Source organism: Platalea leucorodia (genome assembly GCF_965183815.1).
Source record: "Platalea leucorodia genome assembly, chromosome: 4".
Taxonomy (NCBI): domain Eukaryota; kingdom Metazoa; phylum Chordata; class Aves; order Pelecaniformes; family Threskiornithidae; genus Platalea; species Platalea leucorodia.
The window spans coordinates 76,842,598-76,864,287 of record NC_138826.1 but is presented as its reverse complement, the minus strand read 5'-3'; the positions used below and the strand labels follow the sequence as shown (position 1 = coordinate 76,864,287).

The 21,690-nt window shown below is 40.4% G+C and overlaps 1 protein-coding gene across 1 annotated transcript; it reads left to right on the top strand.

The window, feature by feature from the left end:
* The first annotated feature begins 662 nt into the window (after positions 1-662).
* Positions 663-18,650, top strand: METAP2 (methionyl aminopeptidase 2). The gene is made up of 11 exons (XM_082308074.1): positions 663-913; positions 1,739-1,840; positions 5,176-5,241; positions 5,585-5,687; positions 10,765-10,926; positions 12,678-12,859; positions 12,944-13,038; positions 13,125-13,221; positions 13,732-13,835; positions 16,307-16,422; positions 17,659-18,650. The coding sequence occupies exons 1-11, from the start codon at positions 733-735 to the stop codon at positions 17,909-17,911; spliced, it is 1,461 nt and encodes a 486-aa protein (XP_082164200.1). The 5' UTR covers positions 663-732; the 3' UTR covers positions 17,912-18,650.
* Positions 18,651-21,690: the final 3,040 nt, after the last annotated feature.

The following is a 21,690-nucleotide window of genomic DNA, read 5'->3' as shown; positions in this document are numbered from 1 at the left end:
ACACTCGCTGATGAACACAGAGCAAGTCTCTGCTGTTGGCCCTCAGCCTGCATTTCTGAAACCTTCCTTTGTGACAGCTACCGGCTCGTCCTCTTATTCCACGGACCCTCTCCAAGCTGAAACCCAGTGATGTGGAAGCGGCGTTGTGTCCCCCAAGCAGCCTGGACCCCAGCTCCGGCCCGCTGGTACATGCAGACCAAAAAGGGCCTTTCGAATGCAAGGGTACAGTCCTCCCCTAAAAAACACTTAATAACATAAAACGCCATCTGGTCACAGCTCTGCGTGTCAGTGGGGACTACAAAAAGGAAGCACGAGTTGACCGGGCACAGGACAGAGGTTGACGACAACGATGGCGTCGGCACCCCACGCCGCGGGCCGGTGACCGGGGGGCAGGCTGAGGGGACAGCGGGGCTGCCGGGCTGCGGTGCTCCGAGAGCACAACCCCGCCGGCGGCCAGGCAGGCGGCCAGGCCCACGCAGAAACGGGAGGGGTGCGGCGACCACCGCCATGACACCCGCCCGCCCCTCAACGGGTGCGCACGCGCGGCGCAGGGGCGGGGCGCGGGGTTAGGCAGGCCTTCCCGCGCTCGGGCCCCTCCCCTCCCCTCCCCGGCGGAGTCCTCCAGCCTTCCCGGCGTGCCCCGCGCTCACCATAGAGCGAAGGGCCGGCCCCGCCGCTCGCTCTCGCTCGCTCGCTCGCCCCGTGTGTGGGAGACGGCGCGGCCGCGGCGACATGGCGGGCGTGGGGCAGGCGGGCAGCGCTGCCGCCGAGGCGGAGAAGCACCTCAACGGCGAGCTGCCGCCGGAGCCTGAGGAGAAGGACGGCGCGGAGGGCGGCGCGGCGGGGCTCGGCGCGGAGGATGGTGCCAAGAAGAAGCGCAAGAAGAAGAAGAAGGGCAAAACGGGCCCCGCGGGTAGGGGCCGGGCCGGGCCGCGCCGGGACCCTCCGCTGACAGGCCGGCGGGGCGGCCTGAGGGGGCCAGGACCCGGCAGATCGGGCCTGGGACGCGGCTGCGGGTGGCTGAAGGGCCCTGCCGTGCGGGCCGCGGGAGGGGTGATGGGGGCCGCCGTCCCGGCCCGTGGCGGCTGTGTGGGCTGAGGAGGGGCTGGCGGGTGCCGGGAGGATGCTGCTGCCCTTCAGCACCAGGGGAGCTGGGGCGAGGGAAGTCCTCCCTGCACCGGTGCGCGCAGGAGAAGCCACCCCTTCCCTCACCCCCTCCTATGCCCCGAGGGGGGAAAGGCGTAAGGCTGCTGCTGTAAAAGTCATCCCGCGTGGTGGAGTCTCTGTACCCCTCCCAAGTTCTCTTGAGAGAGCCGGAGCAAGTCTGGGCAAATGGGGTAAAGGCACTACGGTTTGGGTTTGTTTTAGCAAGCTAGCAGTTAGTGATGATCATGCTGTGCGTTTATAATTATCTACTTCACGCCCATATTATCTCACAAGAGCAGGCTGCTGCTATGGCAAGAAGAATTAGTTACCCTGACAGAAAAAACAGAAAAAAAGTAATCAGAAGTGTCTGGATAACGCTGCCTTTATACACAACTTTCAATAACAGTACCTGTCACTGTAGTGCCCTACAACCTTACGCATTGGGTCTGCTTTAAAAAAAAAAAAAGGCAGCACGTGCTCTGGTATCTGTAGGATGAGTACCACATAATATTTCTATAAAGTTCTGGGGGCTATTGTTTCCTAATGTGGAACTATCCTTTTACTGTAAGCCATTCTTTAATTTTACAAACAGGACAAGAAACAGATAAAGATATGGAAGGTGCTCTTGATGACGTAGCAAAACAATTGGATAAACAAGCACTGGAGGAGAAAGAAAAAGATGATGATGATGAAGGCAAGTGTAACTTATCTTTTCTCTTGACATTTCCAGTTTCAGCTTTTTCCTAGACTCCTATTTTAACAAACCTTTACAGATGCCATTTGGATTTGTTCTTTTTTGTTTGTTTGTTTGGGAGGGCTGAGATGCAACTGTGTATACTTTTTACTTTGGCAACAATTTAGCTGTCACACATGCATATATATAAAAAATAACAGGGATAACAGCTTTGTTAAAGCTTCTTGTTTTCAAGGATCTTATTATTGCAGGGAAATGTTTCGTTTAAGATAAGGTAATCTATAAATCATTCTCACTTGCATTACCGTGGTCAGTATAAATTTATGTTCCAAATTATGTCTCTTATTCTTGGCTTAGAACGAAAAATACAGAGAAAATTTTAAGGGAGCATTTTAATTAGTAGAAGGTCTTAGAGTCTTTACCAGTAACTTGACACTTGTTCATCTGTAATCCTAATTTTTCATTAAAACTGAACTGGGGAGAGATTAATACACAAGCAAGGCATACACCTTGTGTGTTGCTTGTATTATGCAGCTGATGTTCTAAGCAAGTACCTTGGAAGTGTCTGGTATTGAAATGCAGGCTGGATACATCTTTTCTGTAGGAATACCGAATGAAAAGTGCTGTCTTTCCTTTGTTTTGATGAGTGGTTCTCAATAGAAATGGACGCTTAAGAAAATACATTTCTCAAGTTAGTAATTTAGTTTCCTTCTTGTGAATTAGCATTTAAAGTGGGCTCAGCACCCTAAAATGGTTCTTATTGTTCTGCTTAGAAATCTTCTTGGTTGACTACTGCTGGAATTCATCATTCCAGAATTTAATTTTATTGAATCAGATGTAGAAGTTTAAAAAATGAAATAAGTGTGCTGCGGTATATAAAATTACAAATAAATTGATCTTTGAACGTTATTAATCTATATATAGCATCCAGGTTTTTGCAATTACTTTAGAAGTATATTCTGATGGATTATTTGTTTTATGGTATATTTCAGGTTACGAAGTTGAAAGATAAGTAATACAATATGTACTTTGCCAGTAAGAAGTATTGAGGAGGGTAGTGAAAACTTTATACAAAGAAAAAAATTCTTTAAAAATTATTAGAATAGTTACAGTTGCATCTCAGGAGAAATAACATTGTTAGTCGCAGATCAAGTGCTGTGTTCTTTTATGCTTTTTACAGTATAAACAATTAGTATTACAGTATTAGAAAGTATAAAAAAAAATATGAAGTGATGCTGTCACAGAAATAATCCTCTTCCTTTTTTCCACATATTAGACTTGGATGTGTTTTTAGAAAAACAATACTATTTTTGCAGAAAAATAAAAATTGCTGTAAGTTTTTTGAAGACAACTGTGTGTTCTTGCTTGTACTTGTTCTCACCACTTGCCATCTTAATTGTGTAGTTTCAGAGGTGTTGTTTAAGACATGGTGCTGTGTTAGATTAAAACCAATAAAATACCTCCCTCCCCCGATTTTTCCGCCCTGGATAAGCCCATAACTGAGTGGCCTCAGAAATGAGACTGTATACCTTTTGAAATCTGGGAGAGATTAGCAAGTGCTCTTCAGCTTTCCATTGCAGTATTAAAACATGCTGATAGATAACATTTTTGCATGATATTAGGCTAAGTTATTAAACAGCTATACCGAAATGGCGTAAGGTTGGGCTTCAGTTTTGCAAAGATTCTTAAATTGCTTTTCTGGTGAAAATTTTTTTCATTACCAGCTAAATAACCTGAAGACAAACAGTGTATCGGTCAGATGCAGTAGTTACGTTTCTGGCAACACAGTTAGCCTGCAGCAGTCTTCAAGGACGTGAAAGCATAGACCCGGTTAGTTTGGCTTGCAGTTGGCAGATTCACGTGCAGTGATGTATGAAAAAGCCACAATAAGCAGATAGCAGCAGCGACAACATTTAAGAAATGCTGTACTTTCTTTGCAGTTTAGGCCTAGCATTTAAAAAAAAAAAAAAAAAAAAAAAAACCAAAACAAAAAAAAACCCCAAAAATCACTTGGTGAATGAACTGGAGTCACGTCTAATTCATTTCTTGATGAATGGTTTGAGCACAGCTCAAGCTCAAGAGAAATGTGGTAAAGTTACCACATTTTAAAGAAATTTATAGGCACTGTTAGGGATTTTTGGCTGCCTATGAAATATAGATTGATGGAGAATCTGGTGGGCTGGACTACGTTGTAGTTACGCTAGTAGTACAAGTTATACTTGCAATTTTTTACAAAAATTTAAAATGAGATACTTAATGCCAAAATGAGCTGGGGAGGGGCAGGGGTGACACATTACTGAAATTTGCCCCAGCTGCAGGGCTACAGCAGTCACTATGGCACAAAAATGCAGATGACACTGACTGTCATGAGAGGCTTGGAATCTAGTGACCGGAACAACTGGTCAGTGTTGTGGTTTGGTTTGGTTTTGTTTTTAAATAAATGAGCAAATACAAGTTTATGTACAGATACATTCAAAATGGCAGTGCTTTGACTTGATTCTAAAAGTTCTTTACATTTTACTTTTCCCTTTAGATAAAAATAAATGTTCTAAATGTAGATGACTAGTACTCACGCATTTTGAAATGAGCTCGTGGTTAGGTCCAGAAGGTATTGCATTAGATAAATACTTCATTGTGTACGAAGTAACTAAGCATTAGTTGTAGCCAAGTGTGAAGTCCACGGGGTTATTGTTAACTCCTGAATATGGCTGTAACGCGGTGTGGCCGATTCTTGGTGCTTACATGCTGTGCTCTCTGAAAACCTCCCACTGGTACCTCCCACATGCAGTGGCTTTGCTTGGTGCTGGTTGTGACTTTTGCTGTTATCTTCAGATTAAACTCATCCTGACCTAAGTGCTGTCATCTTTACTTGCTTGGTTTTCTTATCTTTCCAGATGCATTAAGTTCCTTTAGCTGAAGCATCAGCAGATGGGTCTGAAGCAGTAGTTCCTAGCTGTTTGTTAGTTGTTGTGTCTTAACACCGTTCTCTCTCACGCCCTCCCCCAACCCCAGGCATTTTTTGGGTGAATTGATAATAGAGGACTTTGAAGTAGGACTTTCTGAAAACTGTTCCCCTGAGCTGCTTTTTTTCCTCTGTTTGGTGATATGTTTAAGTCATCAACTTTAGAAAGTGTTTTCTTAGGTCTGTGTTTGGTGTAGGGACTGAAAACGCTAATGGTTTAGTGGCAGCTTCTAGCTGTCTTCTTTTACTCCATTAAATTCTGCTGTGAAAGAAGTGTTTCCAGATAGTCCAGATGGTTTTGTGTCTCATTCAAAATTGTTTGGTTCTTTAAGTTTGTTATTTTACGTTCACCTGAGCACTTTCTTTCCTGTAGATGGAGAGGGTGAAGGAGATGGAGCAACAGGGAAAAAGAAGAAGAAGAAGAAAAAGAAGAAAGGACGTAGGTATCAAGCACAAAAATAAAGATAGCCTGCATGAATATTTGGTATAAGCATGTGTAAGTGCTGTTCTTGGCAGTTGAAACAGATTTTTGGGGTGGAGTTTGGGTTTGTAGGCTAAGTCTGGCTGAGTTTTCTTCTTTCTGGTATCCCTGAATGTCACCTTGAGCGTTGGCCAAATAAAGTCATATGAGGGCATTGTGATATGATGTTGTCTTGGTAGAAGCCCAAATTCTAGTAAGGGGATCTTAAATAATTTGTGCTGTTTAACTTTTATGATTGAAATAAGATACTTCGTATTTCCAGCGTACCATATGTAAAACTTTCTTAAATTATACTCAACAGCTAAGGTCCAGACAGATCCACCTTCTATTCCAATATGTGATCTATTTCCCAGCAACATATTCCCGAAGGGAGAAGAATGTGAATACCCACCAACACAAGATGGGTGAGTGTTTTAAGCTTAAAAAATTAATGCTGTCATCTGAATGTGCTGAATTGCAAAACTGTTGATGTACAACCAAATGGACAAAGTGAGTTGTAGTGTGCTTTTTTTTTTTAGTGGATCATCTGAGAACTTAATGAATAGAAGTCTTCAGGTCAGAAACGTTCCTCCTTCCCTACCCTTTTAATTAAGGTATAGCCTGTATGAGCAGAATTGCCATGAGGCCGGGGACCTTGAGACCCAGGGGACCAACAGAATTTCAATAGGCAGCTTGTAAGAAAAGTATGGTCTGAATTAAACTGAGCGAAGGTTTAGAACTTAGGGAGATGAGACACTGTTGTGCAGCAGTTTGAGGGGCATCTAGGTGTCAGCTTCTTGGTTTTTGTGGTGTGGACTTTTTTTTTTTGTTTTTGGTAGAGACATGTCAATCGCAGAGTATGAGACAGTTTAATTTAAAAGCGTAAGTGGTATATTCTGCAATTTGTTTCTCTTTGTTTGTCTCAATATATAGTTATTATAACCTAACTGGTTTTCATAATTCATAGTGACGTGGGAATCATGTGCAGTTTTACTAAACAAGCAACAGCTTCTAGTGGTTTACTGGAACAGAGATCTGCATCCTTATGTTTCATAGGGTAGTACTATTTCCTTACGCTTTGTTAGGAACTAGGATATACCAGCTTGACTGAGTTCCCTGATTTTTTTCCTATGTGAAATGTTGTGGAAGGTCATGTTTTACTTGGGGTGGGGGGATGGTAGGGAATTAGCTTGAATTGCATGAAAATCTGAATGAAAAGACCAAGTATTACTGAAAACTTCCCAGGAAATTTTGAATCAAAACTCTGAAAAAATAGTTTAAACCAAAGGGGGGGAGTAGACAAACATTTATCTTTCCAAAAGCAGTTTAGTTTTCAATGACTTTTTTTTAAGAATCAAATTACTTTGAAACAATTATTGGTTGTTTAAAGTCAATGCCTGTTTCTCATAGAGTGTAAGCAGCATAGTTGAGTTTAGTACCTCCTACAAATTGTGTTCAGATATTCACAGATAATACGGTTTCATTTTTGAGATTAAAATTTTGTTTTGAGGAAGCATTTTCTTCTTTTTGATGACTTCAATTTGATCACAAGGTGTGCTCAAATTTATTTGTAAATGGCTGCCTTGTTTGTATGCACAATATTAGCATGCTAATGAAGGACTTTCACAGGGTAGTCCTGACAGGCTGATGGAGGAGTCAAGTGTTTGTCTGTATATGCATATGCCACGTTCAGAAGGATGTGATTTAAGCAATCCAGGAAATTAGATTATAAATCTCTTAAGCATGTTCATAGTTTGTTAACAAATGACACACTATTTCGACACCTCTGTTGTGTATCCACCTATTGAAGGTTAAATGCTTTATTCTGGGTTCGCTACTATTCATTTGAAAGGAGAAAAAAAAAAAAACCACAAAGCAACAAAAACAAACCACCTTTTTAAACAGGATTTAAGTGGGGCATCTTTTCTGTACCAAGAATGTTCTGCTATGGAAAAAGAATATACTCTTCTAAGGAACCTGAAATAGTTTCTTTATATAATTTGCTTAAGCAAATTCATGCTTAATTTTGTTCCTAATTTAAATATTTAACTCTTATGATGCTACTTTATCATTTCCTAACATCAGCAGCTACTTAAATTAGTAGCTGACATGAATGCTTGGGTAGTTCCTATTCTCAATAATAGTTTCATTTTATATATTGGTGAAGCATTTTCGTGCCACTTCTCTTATTCATGCTGAGGGCAATAGGGTTTTGTCTTTTCTTTTTTAAAGAGTTGTGCTTCTAATCTTAACTCTTGATGTTGCATGCTTTCTAAAGTTACCTCTCATCAAGCTAGAATTGTGTATTTTGTGCAGGAAGTTAAACTAGAAGTGGGTACCATTCAATTTTCAGGGGAAAAAATTGCAGAGAATCAGTTCTTATATAGACAACAGACTAACAGCTTCGATATTTTTGCATCTTGGATATTTAATTCTGTTTGAAGGCTTGCATTTTTAGTTGAAGACACCTGAATTTGAAGTGATACAACAGGGAGGGTGGAAAAGCTCTAAGCAATAGTTCATGATACACTGGGTTTGTCAAAGTGGGATTAAGGAATTCTTGTCCCTGCCTGTTTGTTTCTGCCTCTGTGCTGTTATCTGGGTTAAAATAATCTGGGGGAGTTATTTTCTGGAATTCTTATCTTTGAATATTGAACTGTGTTCAGTTTTGGGCCCCTCACTACAAGAAGGACATTGAGGTGCTGGAGCGTGTCGAAAGAAGGGCAACGAGGCTGGTGAAGGGTCTAGAGCACAAGTCTTATGAGGAGGAGCTGAGGGAGCTGGGGTTGTTTAGTCTGGGAAAAAGGAGGCTGAGGGGAGACCTTATTGCTCTCTACAACTACCTGAAAGGAGGTTGTAGCCAGGTTGGTGTTGGTCTCTTCTCCACAGAAACAAGCGATAGGATAAGAGGAAATGGCCTCAAGTTGCCCCAGGGGAAGTTTAGGTTGGATGTTAGGAAAAACTTCTTCACCGAAAGGGTAGTCAGGCACTGGAACAGGCTGCCCAGGGAAGTGGTTGAGTCCCCATCTCTGGAGGTATTTAAAAGACTGTAGATGTGGTGCTTAAGGACATGGTTTAGTGGTGGACTTGGCAGTGTTAGGTTAATGGTTGGACTTGATGATCTTAAAGGTCTTTTGCAACCTGAACGATTCTATGATTTGATCACTAAAACCTAGCACAATCCTATAAAGATTTGTACTAGTGAAAACAGGGGCTATGAACTGGAGTGAAAAGATGCCAACAAATGGCTTGGAGCAAGAGGTGAGCTTCTTAAGCTGATTTATGTGGTAGCCAGCACATTAGGAAACTGTCCTCAGAAAAGCTTGCTAGCTCGTGTAGTGTTGGAGGACTTGATGTTTCGTGTGAGACCTTTATCTGATCAATTGACTTTTCACATGTCCTGAAGTGCTTATGCCCAAGGAGGATTTCTTGTCGCCTCCTTTCCTGAGCTCCCAGGTGGCAGCGGTGCAGCTTTGGCAGCAAAATGCTTTGGGTCTGATACAGTGTTTTTAAATGTGGAGGCTATTTTGCCCCCTAGTTGTCTTGCACGGAGTGACTATATGCTGAAATACAGTAGGATAGAGCGAGGATGGCTTCCTGCCAGTTTGCTGGAGTTTGCACCCAAGTCTGTGACTGACGGCAGAGCAGCTGCCCAGACTCTGTCAGCGGCTCTTGCTACCAGAGGGTGTTCCCTGCTGGAATCCAGAGCAGTCTAAAAGGATCCTTGAGTCCCTCTCCCCACTGTTTTTCTGCAGTACACCTTTTCCATCTTCTTGTGCCATGACTACTGTGCTGGCAGTAGTCCAATTTCCAAGTGCAGTAAGGAGACTCGGGTGTTCCAGCCTGTTATGTGCGGTTTAGGGGTTTTTTTTGGTAGAATTTACCGGTGTTAAGGCAAATTCTGAGTGGTATGCATGATGCTTGCCATGGGAGCAAGAAAACTGCTCAGAAAAGTAAGCATGGAATTTCTCCTTTGCGCTGCTTTTACTTTATCTGAAAAGGAGCAAGAAGTTCAAGGGAAACAAGCAAAAGGGTCTCAAAATATTTGGATCCTCTGGTCATCCTGAGAAAAATTTTATGGAATAGCCTGTTATCCTTTGTTTTCAACTTCGCTGTAGGATTGCAGGCGTCTTAACACTGTATACGCAGTTCAAAATGCAGCAAAATTGCAGGGCATAGTCTCTTGGCTCACTCATACCTGTTTTTTGGCTGTGAAGGAAGCTCTTACAGTGGAGCCAAGTTAAATGTCTGAAACAGGTAAGTAGCTACACTTTTGGATTTCAAAAAGTAATCCTTTAACTCTGCATGTTCAGTTGTTTGCTTAGAATCAGCTCACATATGTAAAGGTAAAAGTTAATTTCTAAATTCAGAAACTGGCATAATTCAGCATCTTTGGTCCATCTTGTCCATCATCCCTTTTCTTTTATGACCCACCTACCAGGACGTGCAGCTATATATTGTTTTTAGTAGTATTTGCCCTGCATAGCATGTACAGAGTTCTTTGAGGTATCACTAGGGGCTTTTGTGTCATTACAGGGTTCCAGCTTCACCATTTGAAGGGGTATCTCCACTTTGTAGTCAGAAGAGTAGTCTTTTAGTTAAGTTCTGACAGTTGCTGGAGTGCTTAAATTACTTTTTGTTCGTTTGTTTGCTTTCTTGGAACCTTAGTTGTATGGTTTCTTGCATAATAAAAAAAAATATATTCAAACCTATTTAGGCTTGTATTGAAAGTTATTGTATTTGTTCTATGAACCTACCAAAGAGCCAAAATGAGTGGTATTTTCCTGGAACAAATGTTAATTCACCATCCAGCAAATTTAGAAAGTAACTTCCTGGCATGTGTCATAGTTACTATACACTCTGTTAGGTGTTATTACCTAAATATTCTGAGGATGAGCAAAAATAATACTGGAACTGCAAGCTCTTAAATTTTGAAGGAGCTTACTGTCTCTGTGTCAGTAACGGTTTCTGGGCCAAGGTAGCTGCACTACAGCGCTGACATTCTTCCCCATACAGGAAGAGCACTGTCTGAATGAGTAAGATTGTGCAAAAAATAAACTTTCTGCATGAGCAGAGCATGTTGCCCTGCTAAACTCAAGGTAGAATTGCAGGCATTGATATGAATTTTATACGCCTGTTCTGTCTTTCTGAAAAGTATTATGCATCCTGCAAGCACACAGCTTCTCTGGGCTTTTGGGAGGGCTCCGAGGTAAGGCTTTTGAAAACGTAAAGGAAATAATATGGTTCATGGTCTAACTGAGTTAAATTTCTATGTATATGTAATTGGTTTTTTCTGCAATGTTACTTTCACAGGTGCTAGTCTGTGGTGCTGATAGATAGGCTTCCTTTGTTCTGAAAATTTTATAAATCAGGATCTTTTCTGTTGCACAGGGGAACGTAGGCCTGACTGGTTAATAAACACTTTGCAGGCCCTGGACAGAAGTTGTAATGACTACTGTGATTATAGTAACTTTTCATGACATGCTTTTATTTGTTTTGAAGGCGAACTGCTGCTTGGAGAATAACTAGTGAAGAAAAGAAAGCACTAGACCAAGCCAGTGAGGAAATCTGGAATGATTTTCGGGAGGCTGCAGAGGCACACAGACAAGTGAGGAAATACGTTATGAGCTGGATAAAACCGGGAATGACAATGATAGAAATCTGGTGAGGACGCAGATCTTCTCAAAGACCTCTGCTGTAGATTTTTCTTCTTTTCCAGAGGGGGAGGAATTTAGTCTTAATTTTGTGTGCTTAATTCACTGTGTCATGAGTGTTGAGGGAATCTGTGTTTGAAGTATACAACCAGTATCCCCAATTATTTCCTTTTAAGTTTCCTCTTATAATGTATTCTTAGCTTATGCAGGTTGACAGGGCCTGGGATCATACTGAATTTCAAACTAAGCTTCCAGTTATGTTCACTTATTTTGAGCACATGCTTGATTTTAATGTCCTCTGCCCTGTCTACTCTTGCACAGAGAACACAAATTCTGCAAGCAGTGCTGAAAGAAGCAGCACTAACAGTAGTAAACATCACGGCTTTTGCCAGAATTGTCAATGAAATGCTATGTGGGTGAGCAATGCAGGTGCAGTCTGAGCCTGGGAGTGGATGAAGAGGCATAAAAACAGCATAGCTGTGTACTCAGTCCAGGGCAGACAGATTTTGTCTATATTTAGTCTGCACTGACTGATGTTTCTGGAGAAACAGGATGTTTCTTTGTGGTGTTCTCAGTTGATAATCCATTTGCTCAGTTATTTCTTGAGATAAACATGAGTTTGATTAAAGTAAAGTTTAAAGAAATAATTAGCCTGGACTGATTCTCTTGACTCTTCCAACTATTCCTTTTTCTGTCCTTCAGTTTATCTAGAGTGAATGCCTACTGTCCAAGTACTGCACTGATCCAGGACAGTTTAGCTTCCAAAATCAGGTGCTTTCAGCCTGGTATGACTGAGGACTGTGCTGACAAGAGTAGGATAGTAAGAAAGCTAATCAGAGCTGATCCCCAAGGTAACTGTGTGAGGATAATGGAAAGAAATAATATACCATCAGGGAAAGTGGAAGAAAGACAGCTGCCTTAATAATCACTAGTCTGGCTGAAACAAATCTGTCATATTGAATTATACAGTTTGACTGTTATAAGCAGTAATTTTCTCAAAACATGACTTTTCTTCCTAAAGTACCTCAGGCTAAGGGGGCTTGCCTGTTAACATAAGCTCTCTTCTTTTTCCAGATTGCTCTGAGTGAATAGCTTTCTTAAATAAGATCAGAGTACGGTGCACTGACGTGAGCTGCAGTTGACATCGTTCACTGCCACTATAGGAGTATGCACTGGTGGACATGTATCTGTAGCTTCCCAGTAGCTAACAGCTTGAGAGTAGACAAAACCCAAGAACGAATGCTAGTCTCGTAAGGTTTTATTTTATCACAGTTATTGCTTAAATTTAAAAGATTATATTATCCTTCTTTAATTAGAAATCATTTTAATGAGGACTATACTATTGCCTTTTTTCTTTTTTTTTTTTTTTTTCTTTTAAATCCCAGTAATTGAAAAAATGCATTTAATTTGCCTAAACTTTAGTTGTGTAACCTCTGCTGCTCAGGAAGAGTGGGTTAAATGTAGCTTGGAAAGGATGGATACTTTATAGAGTAAAAACACTAGTGAAGTACTCAATTTTGCTCAAGAAAGGCTAGAAGAAACAACACCAAGAACTGAAGATTATGTTGTACTTATGTTTTCCAGCCTAGGGTTTCCTTCTAGTTAGCATACAAGTAGTTTAAGATTTCGAATTAACACATTTGCTTGAGTATTTTTCGGAGGTTTTGTTCTTGCATTGATTTATTTGAAGTCATCATAAGAAATATTAATGACAACTGTTATGTTCTTTTTTTTTTCTTCTCCCTCCCCTCTGCCTTTTAGTGAAAAACTAGAAGACTGCTCACGTAAACTGATAAAGGAAAATGGTTTAAATGCAGGTCTTGCATTTCCTACTGGGTGCTCTCTGAATAATTGTGCCGCCCACTACACTCCCAATGCTGGAGATCCAACAGTCCTGCAGTACAATGATATTTGCAAAATAGATTTTGGGACACATATTAGTGGTTAGTTTTCATTTATGAATTAAAACTTTGCGAACATTCTTCAGTGCAAAGACTATGAAGCTAATTAACTTCTGCTGATTTCAGGTCGTATTATTGACTGTGCTTTTACAGTCACATTCAATCCAAAATATGACAGACTATTAGAAGCTGTAAAGGATGCCACAAATACTGGAATAAAGGTATGATCATTATGTAAGTAATTTACAAAATCTTTTAAAGGAAACTTTGCAATTATTTTCCATTTATATTTGCACTTTATTTTCAGTGTGCTGGAATAGATGTACGTCTCTGTGATGTGGGGGAGGCCATACAAGAAGTTATGGAGTCTTACGAGGTTGAAATTGATGGCAAAACATACCAAGGCAAGTTCTTTTCTTTATATAAGGATAGTTGCTCTTAGAGTATATATATTTGTACAAAAATTGATTTATTTGTATCATACTGAAAAGACCTCTGGACTAGCAGTATGGTATGAGTGACTTGCATAAATACATGTTTCTGGCTGGCTTGCCATTCCTCTGGAGGATTGTTCTTGGCTTATCCTTCCGAGTATCGTATATTTGACAGACGAGATGAAGGCTAAACAACAGTTTCAAAATGTATAAGTGATTTGATACCTGCTGTTTGGCTTCATTAATAAACTTCTATTACTCTTGGAGTTCCTAGCCTTTAATAATTAAGTTTTGATGTAGCATACAAAACTAACTTGTGTCTTGGCTGGAATTCGTACAAGATATGTGGATAGTTTTGTGTTTAGTTCCTCCGCACTATGAGTCACTATTGTACTTCCAGTGTGGGCTAACAAACCAAATTGCTTTAAAGGGTTTAACATGTGAGGAAATTGCCTGTAATATTAATGTTTTCTTCAAAAGTGAAACCAATTCGCAATTTGAATGGACACTCGATTGGGCCGTATAGGATACATGCGGGAAAAACGGTGCCCATTGTGAAAGGAGGAGAGGCCACAAGAATGGAGGTAAATGGAGTTCTTAAATCTTTCCGTTACGTTTCCCCAACTGTCACTGCGAGAATATTTCCTGTGCAGTCCTCATGTGTAGTTATTTGTGATCCTGGTGGATAATAGCAGCAGAGGAAAAACTTTGCTGTAGTTTGTAGTGTTCCTGTAAAGGAGTGGTCACTCTTGTTTCATCTCAGTGGCTTCTCCATTTAGCCCTGGAGTGTTCTGGTATGTAACACTTTTTGAAATTGAAGGCTTGGTACCCTGCTATTTAAAAAACAAACAAACAAACAAACAAAACCCAAAAAACCTTGAAATCTGAATGGCCTTAGTGATGCCTAGAGAAACTCTTGCATATTTATTTCTCAATGCGTATGAGTTACTTAAATGCAGTGTTGGAATGTTGCACTTAGGAGCAGGGAAAAGGACAAGAATTCAGATTTTGGGGTGAACGTGGGGGACCAGAGTTTTCCTGAAAGGTGTTTGGATTTCCAGTCATTCACACTTTCATTGTTTGTTCACTCTGTAATTAAAAAGGCAAAATAACAGTCTTCTGTTGCTCAGGTAATTCTTGGGAAATACTTCTGTAGTGTTACAGCTTTGGATGACTTTTTGCAAGTACAGTTAGGTATGATATCTTTCTTGAAAGCTTCCAGTGCAGTTTTTCTTTGCAGATACAAAATAATTAAGCATATTTCTAGTTAATGGGAGAGGCTAGATGAAAGATGTTGTTTGAATAGCGTTGTGGAGCAGGGGAAGAGAAATTGCTGTACATGATGTGGTGAACTATACCAATCGGAAAGGCAGTATTAAAATATGTAACCTGAGATTTAGCCATCATTTTGATGTAAGCTTGTGTTCTAACAAGATAAGAAGGCATATGTAAAAGATTGGTAATGAGATAAGAAGCTTTTAATTTCATTCGTAGCCTGATCACTGATCAGCAATGATCACTAGTAAGCCTATCGGAGTAAATAAGGCTTGTAAGAGCTTAATAGGGGCAGGTGTGGTCTGGACAGGATTGTTTTTTGAGGTAGGTTCACTCTGATCACCCAAAACTTGTATCATAATTGTTGATCGCCTTGTTAATGATGTGAGCAAAAAGACAAAGTTTTAACTATCATCTTACCTATAGGAGTGTGCAAAGACAATAAAGAGTATTGGAAAAGGAAGGTAAAAAAAGCTCATGTGCCCTTCTTGTTTTAGCTTAGTGAATGGTTAGGTCTTGTATGTCATCCATCATCAGTATATTACTAGTATAAAACTTAAGTGTTCTTTAAGCAAATCTTACTTAAAGATTTCAGAACTTTGAGATTGTTTTAATTTAATATCCAGACACTGGGGAGAAGACATTTTTTAATTTCTTCAGCCTTGGTAGGTTACTTAGGACACAATCCTACCTCGTTAAAGACAATGAGTTTTGCCAATGAAGAATGTGGAGCATAGCCAAGCTCTTACTGTACTGTGCTAATTATAGTATCAAACTGCGATCCAATGAGTTTTTTGAGACGGAGAGAAATATAGCCTCTGATCCTTATTCTGAAAAAGTGGGTGTAAAGTGAGGTTTTTTTGTGGCATTGTGTGGGGGTTTTTGTGGTTTTGTGTTTTTTTTTTTTTTTTTTTTTTTTTAAATGAAATCAGTTGAATGTTTGGGCATCTTTAAGAATTTGTCTTGAATTTGAAGCCTGTGTTACTGCTTTTCATATGGCTTCTTATTTTTGGATAGTGACTTTAAAAGTAGCTTAATAAACTGAAAAACCCAGCTTCTGGTGTCCATTAATGTTTGATGCCCTACCTTGTTAAGTCCCTTTCACAGTCCTACCGTTAAGGATATGTGAATGCACTTGGCGGAAATGAGTTTATATAATGGCATTTCAGTATGTTCTTGGCTAGAATTTTGATAATGCCCTTGCAGATATGTATCACCTTCATTTCTTGAAGAAATTCATCTTGTGGAGTGGAAATGAGCAGGTTAAGGGTTTATACTAGCAGCTGTTACCAGAAAATTCTTGCAGAAATTGGGCAGAAAGTTCTTCAGTGCAGTAAGTCTTTGTAATCAACGTCTATTTGCTATGTCTAAACTATACATTTCCTAGGATTTCTATCTGAATAGCAAAGGAGAATTACTTCCAGTTAGCAAATGTTTTGCAGCAGAATGTAGTTTCTTAGCTATGTTAGATGTATGCTTTGACAATGTTTTAACTGCAATGACTTTGAGAAATTGTGACTAGAAACGTGCTGATATTTATGGCTTGAAACAAATAAAATGGTACTAACATAAATAGCTGATGATTTGGAGATGTCTGTAACTTTACCGTGTGAAATCTCCGTATTGAATTTTTCCCAGTGTTGATTTGGTGATTGAATCTATTCACATATAATTACTTGTATTCAGAAGTTCTTATACTGAGATCATTGTATCAGAATGGCCCAATATCACTTATTTTCATATTGCAACATGTTCCCTTTTTTTTTTTTTCTCTCCTTAGGAAGGTGAAGTATATGCTATAGAAACCTTCGGTAGCACAGGAAAAGGTGTTGTTCATGATGATATGGAGTGTTCTCATTATATGAAGAACTTTGATGTTGGGCATGTGCCAATAAGGTTGGATTTTGTTGTTGTTGTTTTTAGTTGGTATATTGTGCTAGAGCTACTACCCTCTTACGGTTCAAATTTGGTACAATGCAGGTTCTTCACTAATTAATAAAGCTGTCAGAGGACTCAAAGGGTGGTGTTAGCAATGTTCTTGTTATGAAATATGCTCTGATTGTAAATCTGGAACAACGTGGAATTATTCCAAAGAATCTGGAAATAGAGAAGAGACATTATTATGTCTTCAGAAAACTAGATTGTTTTTTAACAATCTTCCTAGCATTACTAATTTTTTAATTATTAGTAATAAGTGTTTGTATATTTGTCTATATATTAAATGTATAGATTTTTTTTAAATCAACATCTGTATTATGGTTGTGTGCCACAAACTTTGTGTTAGTGCTGTTTCCAGAATATATCAAGCTATTAATGTCATCTCTTTTGTTTGTATGCATATTTTGTGGGTTTAAAGTTCTTGTTCCAGCGTATTGCTATAAAATGGAATAGATTATTAATTTTCAGTTTTCACTGGGACTGCATTTTGGCATTTCTGCACCATATTTTCTGAAGTGCAGGCTATTATGGTTAGAAACATAGTAGGCTGACATGCTTTTCCAGGTAGTTCTATTTTGTCTCCACAGAACAATGTAGTAATATGAAAAAGGTGAGGGGATGGAGAATTAGCCTAAGGGTTGGAAAGGAACTGCTTATGTTTGGAAATAAGTTCATTTCTTAGCAGATCTATAAATCTCTATGCTTATATATTGTAAGAAGAATGAATAAAAAGCTTACCAAGTATTTGACTTCAGAAGTAAAACTTCAGAGTTTTAAGCCAACAAGCTTGCATCTAAATTAGTTCAGATTATTAACCACTTCGGATCAGGAAGAATTCTGTTTTTCTTTGTAAAATGAATCGTCCTTTTATTATTTAAGAGAATGATTCCTGTCACTCTGTTCAGTTTTGCTTGCGTAGTTAGATGCAGATATGTTCACAATCGAACTTCCCCTATCTGAAATGGATGGCCGGTGTGTTGAGCAGCATTCAGATTTGTTTTGAAGGATACCTTTTGCGGGAGGAAAATGCACTTTCTTTTGTGAACAGAACACCTGACTGTAGAAAGAGATCCCAAGATGTCTTAAAATCCCTTGAAATCTCACCTTTTTCTTATTTGGTGTGTTTTATTTCTGTAGCGAATGCTTGCTGGTGATACCTCTTTCTTCTCAAACATGTTCTTCTTTTTTCTGCAGGCTTCCAAGAGCAAAACACTTGCTAAACGTTATCAATGAAAACTTTGGTACTCTTGCCTTCTGCCGCAGATGGCTAGATCGCCTGGGAGAGAGTAAATACCTAATGGCATTGAAGAACCTGTGCGACTTGGGTATAGTGGATCCATATCCTCCCTTATGCGACATTAAAGGCTCGTACACGGCACAGTTTGAGCACACTATACTGTTGCGCCCAACGTGCAAGGAGGTTGTCAGCAGAGGAGATGACTACTAAACCCAAAGCCACCTCAGCACCTTTATACTCTAGGCTTTGTTGGAACATACTATACCAGAATTAATTTGCAACATATTGTCTGTTTTAACAGTGGACTGATGTAATACTTTCCATATTTGGAAAGGAAGGAATTTAATCAAAGGCAAGTCTTCTAATGTAACTAACCAAGAAAAAAGCTTTCAGGCCTTTAGAAATATTTCAAAAGTTACTTATTTTTTCTGTTCAGGGAAATACGTGCTATAAAGCTCAATTTTTAGTTTGGAATGAGTTATACATTTTGTTTTGAACATTTATGATAAAAGATGCTTTTCAAATATTTATATTACCATATTCCTACTTGAATGCTTTGAATGACTACACCTGATTTCTGCACCCAAGTCCTCTATGGTATTGCCTTTTAAACTTCCTGGAATCCATTTTGTAAAAAATAAAGACAAATTTTCAGATCTAAAAATATATATACTTTTTAGTAGTCTGGTTATGATTCTGGTCAGGAGTCTGCTGGGAAACCACTCTATTAAATATTTTACAAACTTGATTTGCCATTTCTTTTCTTGTAAGTGGACCTGTCTTACCCTTAATAGGAAACTTTGCCTTGTAGTGCTTATTTAAGTGGTCTTGTCAGTGCTGGGATCCAGGGCAAGAAGTCATCAACTCTTTGCAGGACAGAATGTGACTTTAGTAGAGACGTGTGGTGTGATTTGTTTCTGAGAGTGCCGGTCTTTGGCTTAGACTTCAGCTGTACTTGGAACACGTCAGACGCGTTTTGTGGTCGCTGTTGCTGTTACCAGCAATATGCAACTTCAGGCTAAAGTCAGCTGTGAATATTAGTATATCTCCCTACCTATTCTTTGCTGTTGGCATGCCCTTCTGCGTGGAGTAAAATTTTCCTTCGTGTGATTCCCTGTCTCCTTTAAGTACACATGAGACTGGACAAGTTGTGGGGACAATGAAAACGTTAATTTATTTTGGAGTGTTGAAAGTTCTTCCATACAGGCAAACTAGTCTGGAGTATTTGATGTTTCTTTGACATAAGAGGTCGTTACCTGTCTTCCCACTGCAACGAATCTGACTGGTGAACCTCATTTGTAAAGGTGAGTTAAATCCCGTGGCTCTTCAGGCCTAGATGCTGTATGTCTTCCAGGGCTGTATATTTACCTCACGACTCACAGATTAAAATTTTACGTAGTTACTGGTTAACGAAAACAACAGCTTCTTTAATAGGTCAATAACAGTGCCTTAAGCTGCTTAGGAAAGAGAGACCCTTCTGCTGCTCCTTTATAGTGGCAGCATGTGTTTGTTTATAGAGGAGTTCATATTAATTTAGAAATATCAGTTCTTTCTCCCTCTGTCTTTGGGTAAAAGCTGCAGTTTGTCCTTTAAAACTCTGGTATGTGAGCTGCTGTTTAGAGGGGAGCAGTGTCATGTATTGCCTATGGTTTAAAAATAAGAGACATCGGTGTGTTTTCTCCTGTTTGTAAGTATTATTTGAACTTAGTACTGCTTGTAGAAATGGATTTAATAGGATACTGAAATTCTGTTGTTGCTGTTTGGGAGTCTTGGCATCCCAGCAGTGAATTTTAAGTAATTTATGCGGCTGTGTGGGCACGTGTGTCTCAGCTTCCAAACAAACAGTAGCTAGGGTACGCACTGGTGCATCGCAAAGTGAAAACTGGCACTTGGAAGGAGCTGTGATGAACGGGGTAGAATTAATGGCTTCCAGCTCGCTTACCCTGTTTTTGGTAACAAGCCCGGTTACTACAAATCCTGCTAGAAACAAGGCAAATCTGCTTTGGTTCTCAGCCTCTTACCCACTAATTCCAGGCTCTTCTCTCTAGAAAGATAGTCTGGTAATAGCTCAGCGATGTTGGATACCGCTCCTACAGCTTCAGGCGTTTATCTTCACCGATGGTTACTTCAAGAGCACTTAGTGTTACGGATCAATGATTTGTCTTCCTCCCTTTGTCTCTTCTTTTACCTGAACGTAATAGGAAGATGCAGACTAGCAGAGCTACTTTGGACTATGGCCTGTGCTTCTAACTTACTGCCTGTTTGCTAATTCGTATACGGAAGCTGATAGTCAGACATAACAAATTGTAGAGGAAATGCCTCAGAAAAATACTTGCAGAACATGATGATTATTTGTTGCCATTAACTTTAATTGGGTTTGTCTGGATAAATGCTGACCACCCTGCGCTTACACCTGTCAGTACGGACAGCAAGCCCTATTCCCACCTCCTGCCTGCACCTTGCATTTAAAAAAAATAAAACATATTCCTCTACTGCATTAATGCTTTTCAGGCTGCCTTTTCCTATTGCTGTAAGTAGTTGTAAAGTCCTGGCCGTGCTGTGTGATAACTGGACCGTACTGTCTTATCACTTGACAAAATCAGAAGTTTGTCAAAGACTTTTGAGCCAGATACTGAAGTATCTGTCTTCCTCAGATACCCAGAAGATGGGGGATCATATTTTTTCTGAAATGATAATAGTTTTTGTAGAGAGTATGTTTGTTAGAGGTGCCAGAGAGTTCAGAACCTACTTTGCAGGATTTTTCCTTCATGCAGACCTTGTGAGACGCACGTGTCCTGAGGGAACGTACAGCTTGACCTCGTCCGATCTGTCCTTCTGATGAAGGTATGGCCTAGGGTTTTCCTAATTAGGACCAATTTTAGACTCAAACAACGTGCTTCCCAGGTTGTTGAAATACTTAAAGCAGCAGGACGAGGCAGGAACTTCTGACTGCAGCTTGCGAAAAGTGAACTTGCCTTTGTCCCGAACCAAAAAGCTCCGTTGCATTAGGGTTTAGGTGGAAGCCTCTCGCAGTCGCCAAGAAAGCGACTGGGCTGGTGGATGCAAACACAGCCAGCCAGAAAGCGGAGGTCGTGCATGGAGGGATGGGTTTGGTCGTCTTTGCTTCCCAAAGCTTCTGCAGCATGGGTACTTGTAGAAAATAAAAAATTTTCTTAAAACTAGAGGGGTTTTCCTTCTAAAAGATAGATTTTACTGCTTTTACTTGAATCGGAGGTAGTGGTATTCAAAGTCACAGGTCTCCTGTTTAAAAATGTTGGCTTGTGTGTTGATGGTAGATTGCCTTGGAGTTTCACACTTCACATTTTGGCTTAAAAATACCACCTTACTAGAAGGATCAGGGGTTTCCCTTTTTAGTGGCAGATTTTATTAAAAATGGAAATAAACGCGGTGCTAAGTAGCAACCGTAAAGTATATCCCCAGGGAGGTACTCTTCTACTTCAGACTCTAGCTTGTGAAAGAACAAAGCGGTTCTAGCGCTAGCTTCGTGGAAGCTGCTGTGCAGCAACCTGGCTTGCAAGGGAGCAGCGGGCATTTTAAGTGTGAGTGTAACTAACTCCTCAAAGAGGAGGCCGGAGACAGGCTGCGAGAGTCGGGGTTGCTCAGCCTGGAGACGAGCAGGCTGCGGGGAGACCTTATTGCAGCCGTCCAGTACTTAAAGGGGGCCGGTAAGGAAGATGGGCACAGACTTTTTAGCAGGGCCAGCAGCGATAGGACAAGGGGTAATGGCTTTAAACTGAAAGAGTAGGTCTCGATTGGATATAAGGAAGAAATTCTTCACTGTGAGGGTGGTGAGGCACTGGGACAGGTTGCCCGGAGAAGCTGTGGATGCCCCATCCCTGGAAGTGCTCGGGGCCAGGCTGGACGGGGCTTTGGGCAGCCTGGGCTGGGGGCAGACATGCCTGCCCGTGGCAGGGGGTTGGACTGGATGATCTTTAAGGTCCCTTCCAACCCACACCATTCTGTGATGC

Excerpts from the sequence above, each read along its gene's own strand:
- METAP2 (XM_082308074.1), top strand. The coding sequence starts at position 733 with ATGGCGGGCGTGGGGCAGGCGGGCAGCGCTGCCGCCGAGGCGGAGAAG. Across the intron at positions 5,688-10,764 it reads TACCCACCAACACAAGATGG|GCGAACTGCTGCTTGGAGAA; the intron begins GTGAGTGTTTTA and ends TTTGTTTTGAAG. Across the intron at positions 10,927-12,677 it reads ATGACAATGATAGAAATCTG|TGAAAAACTAGAAGACTGCT; the intron begins GTGAGGACGCAG and ends TCTGCCTTTTAG.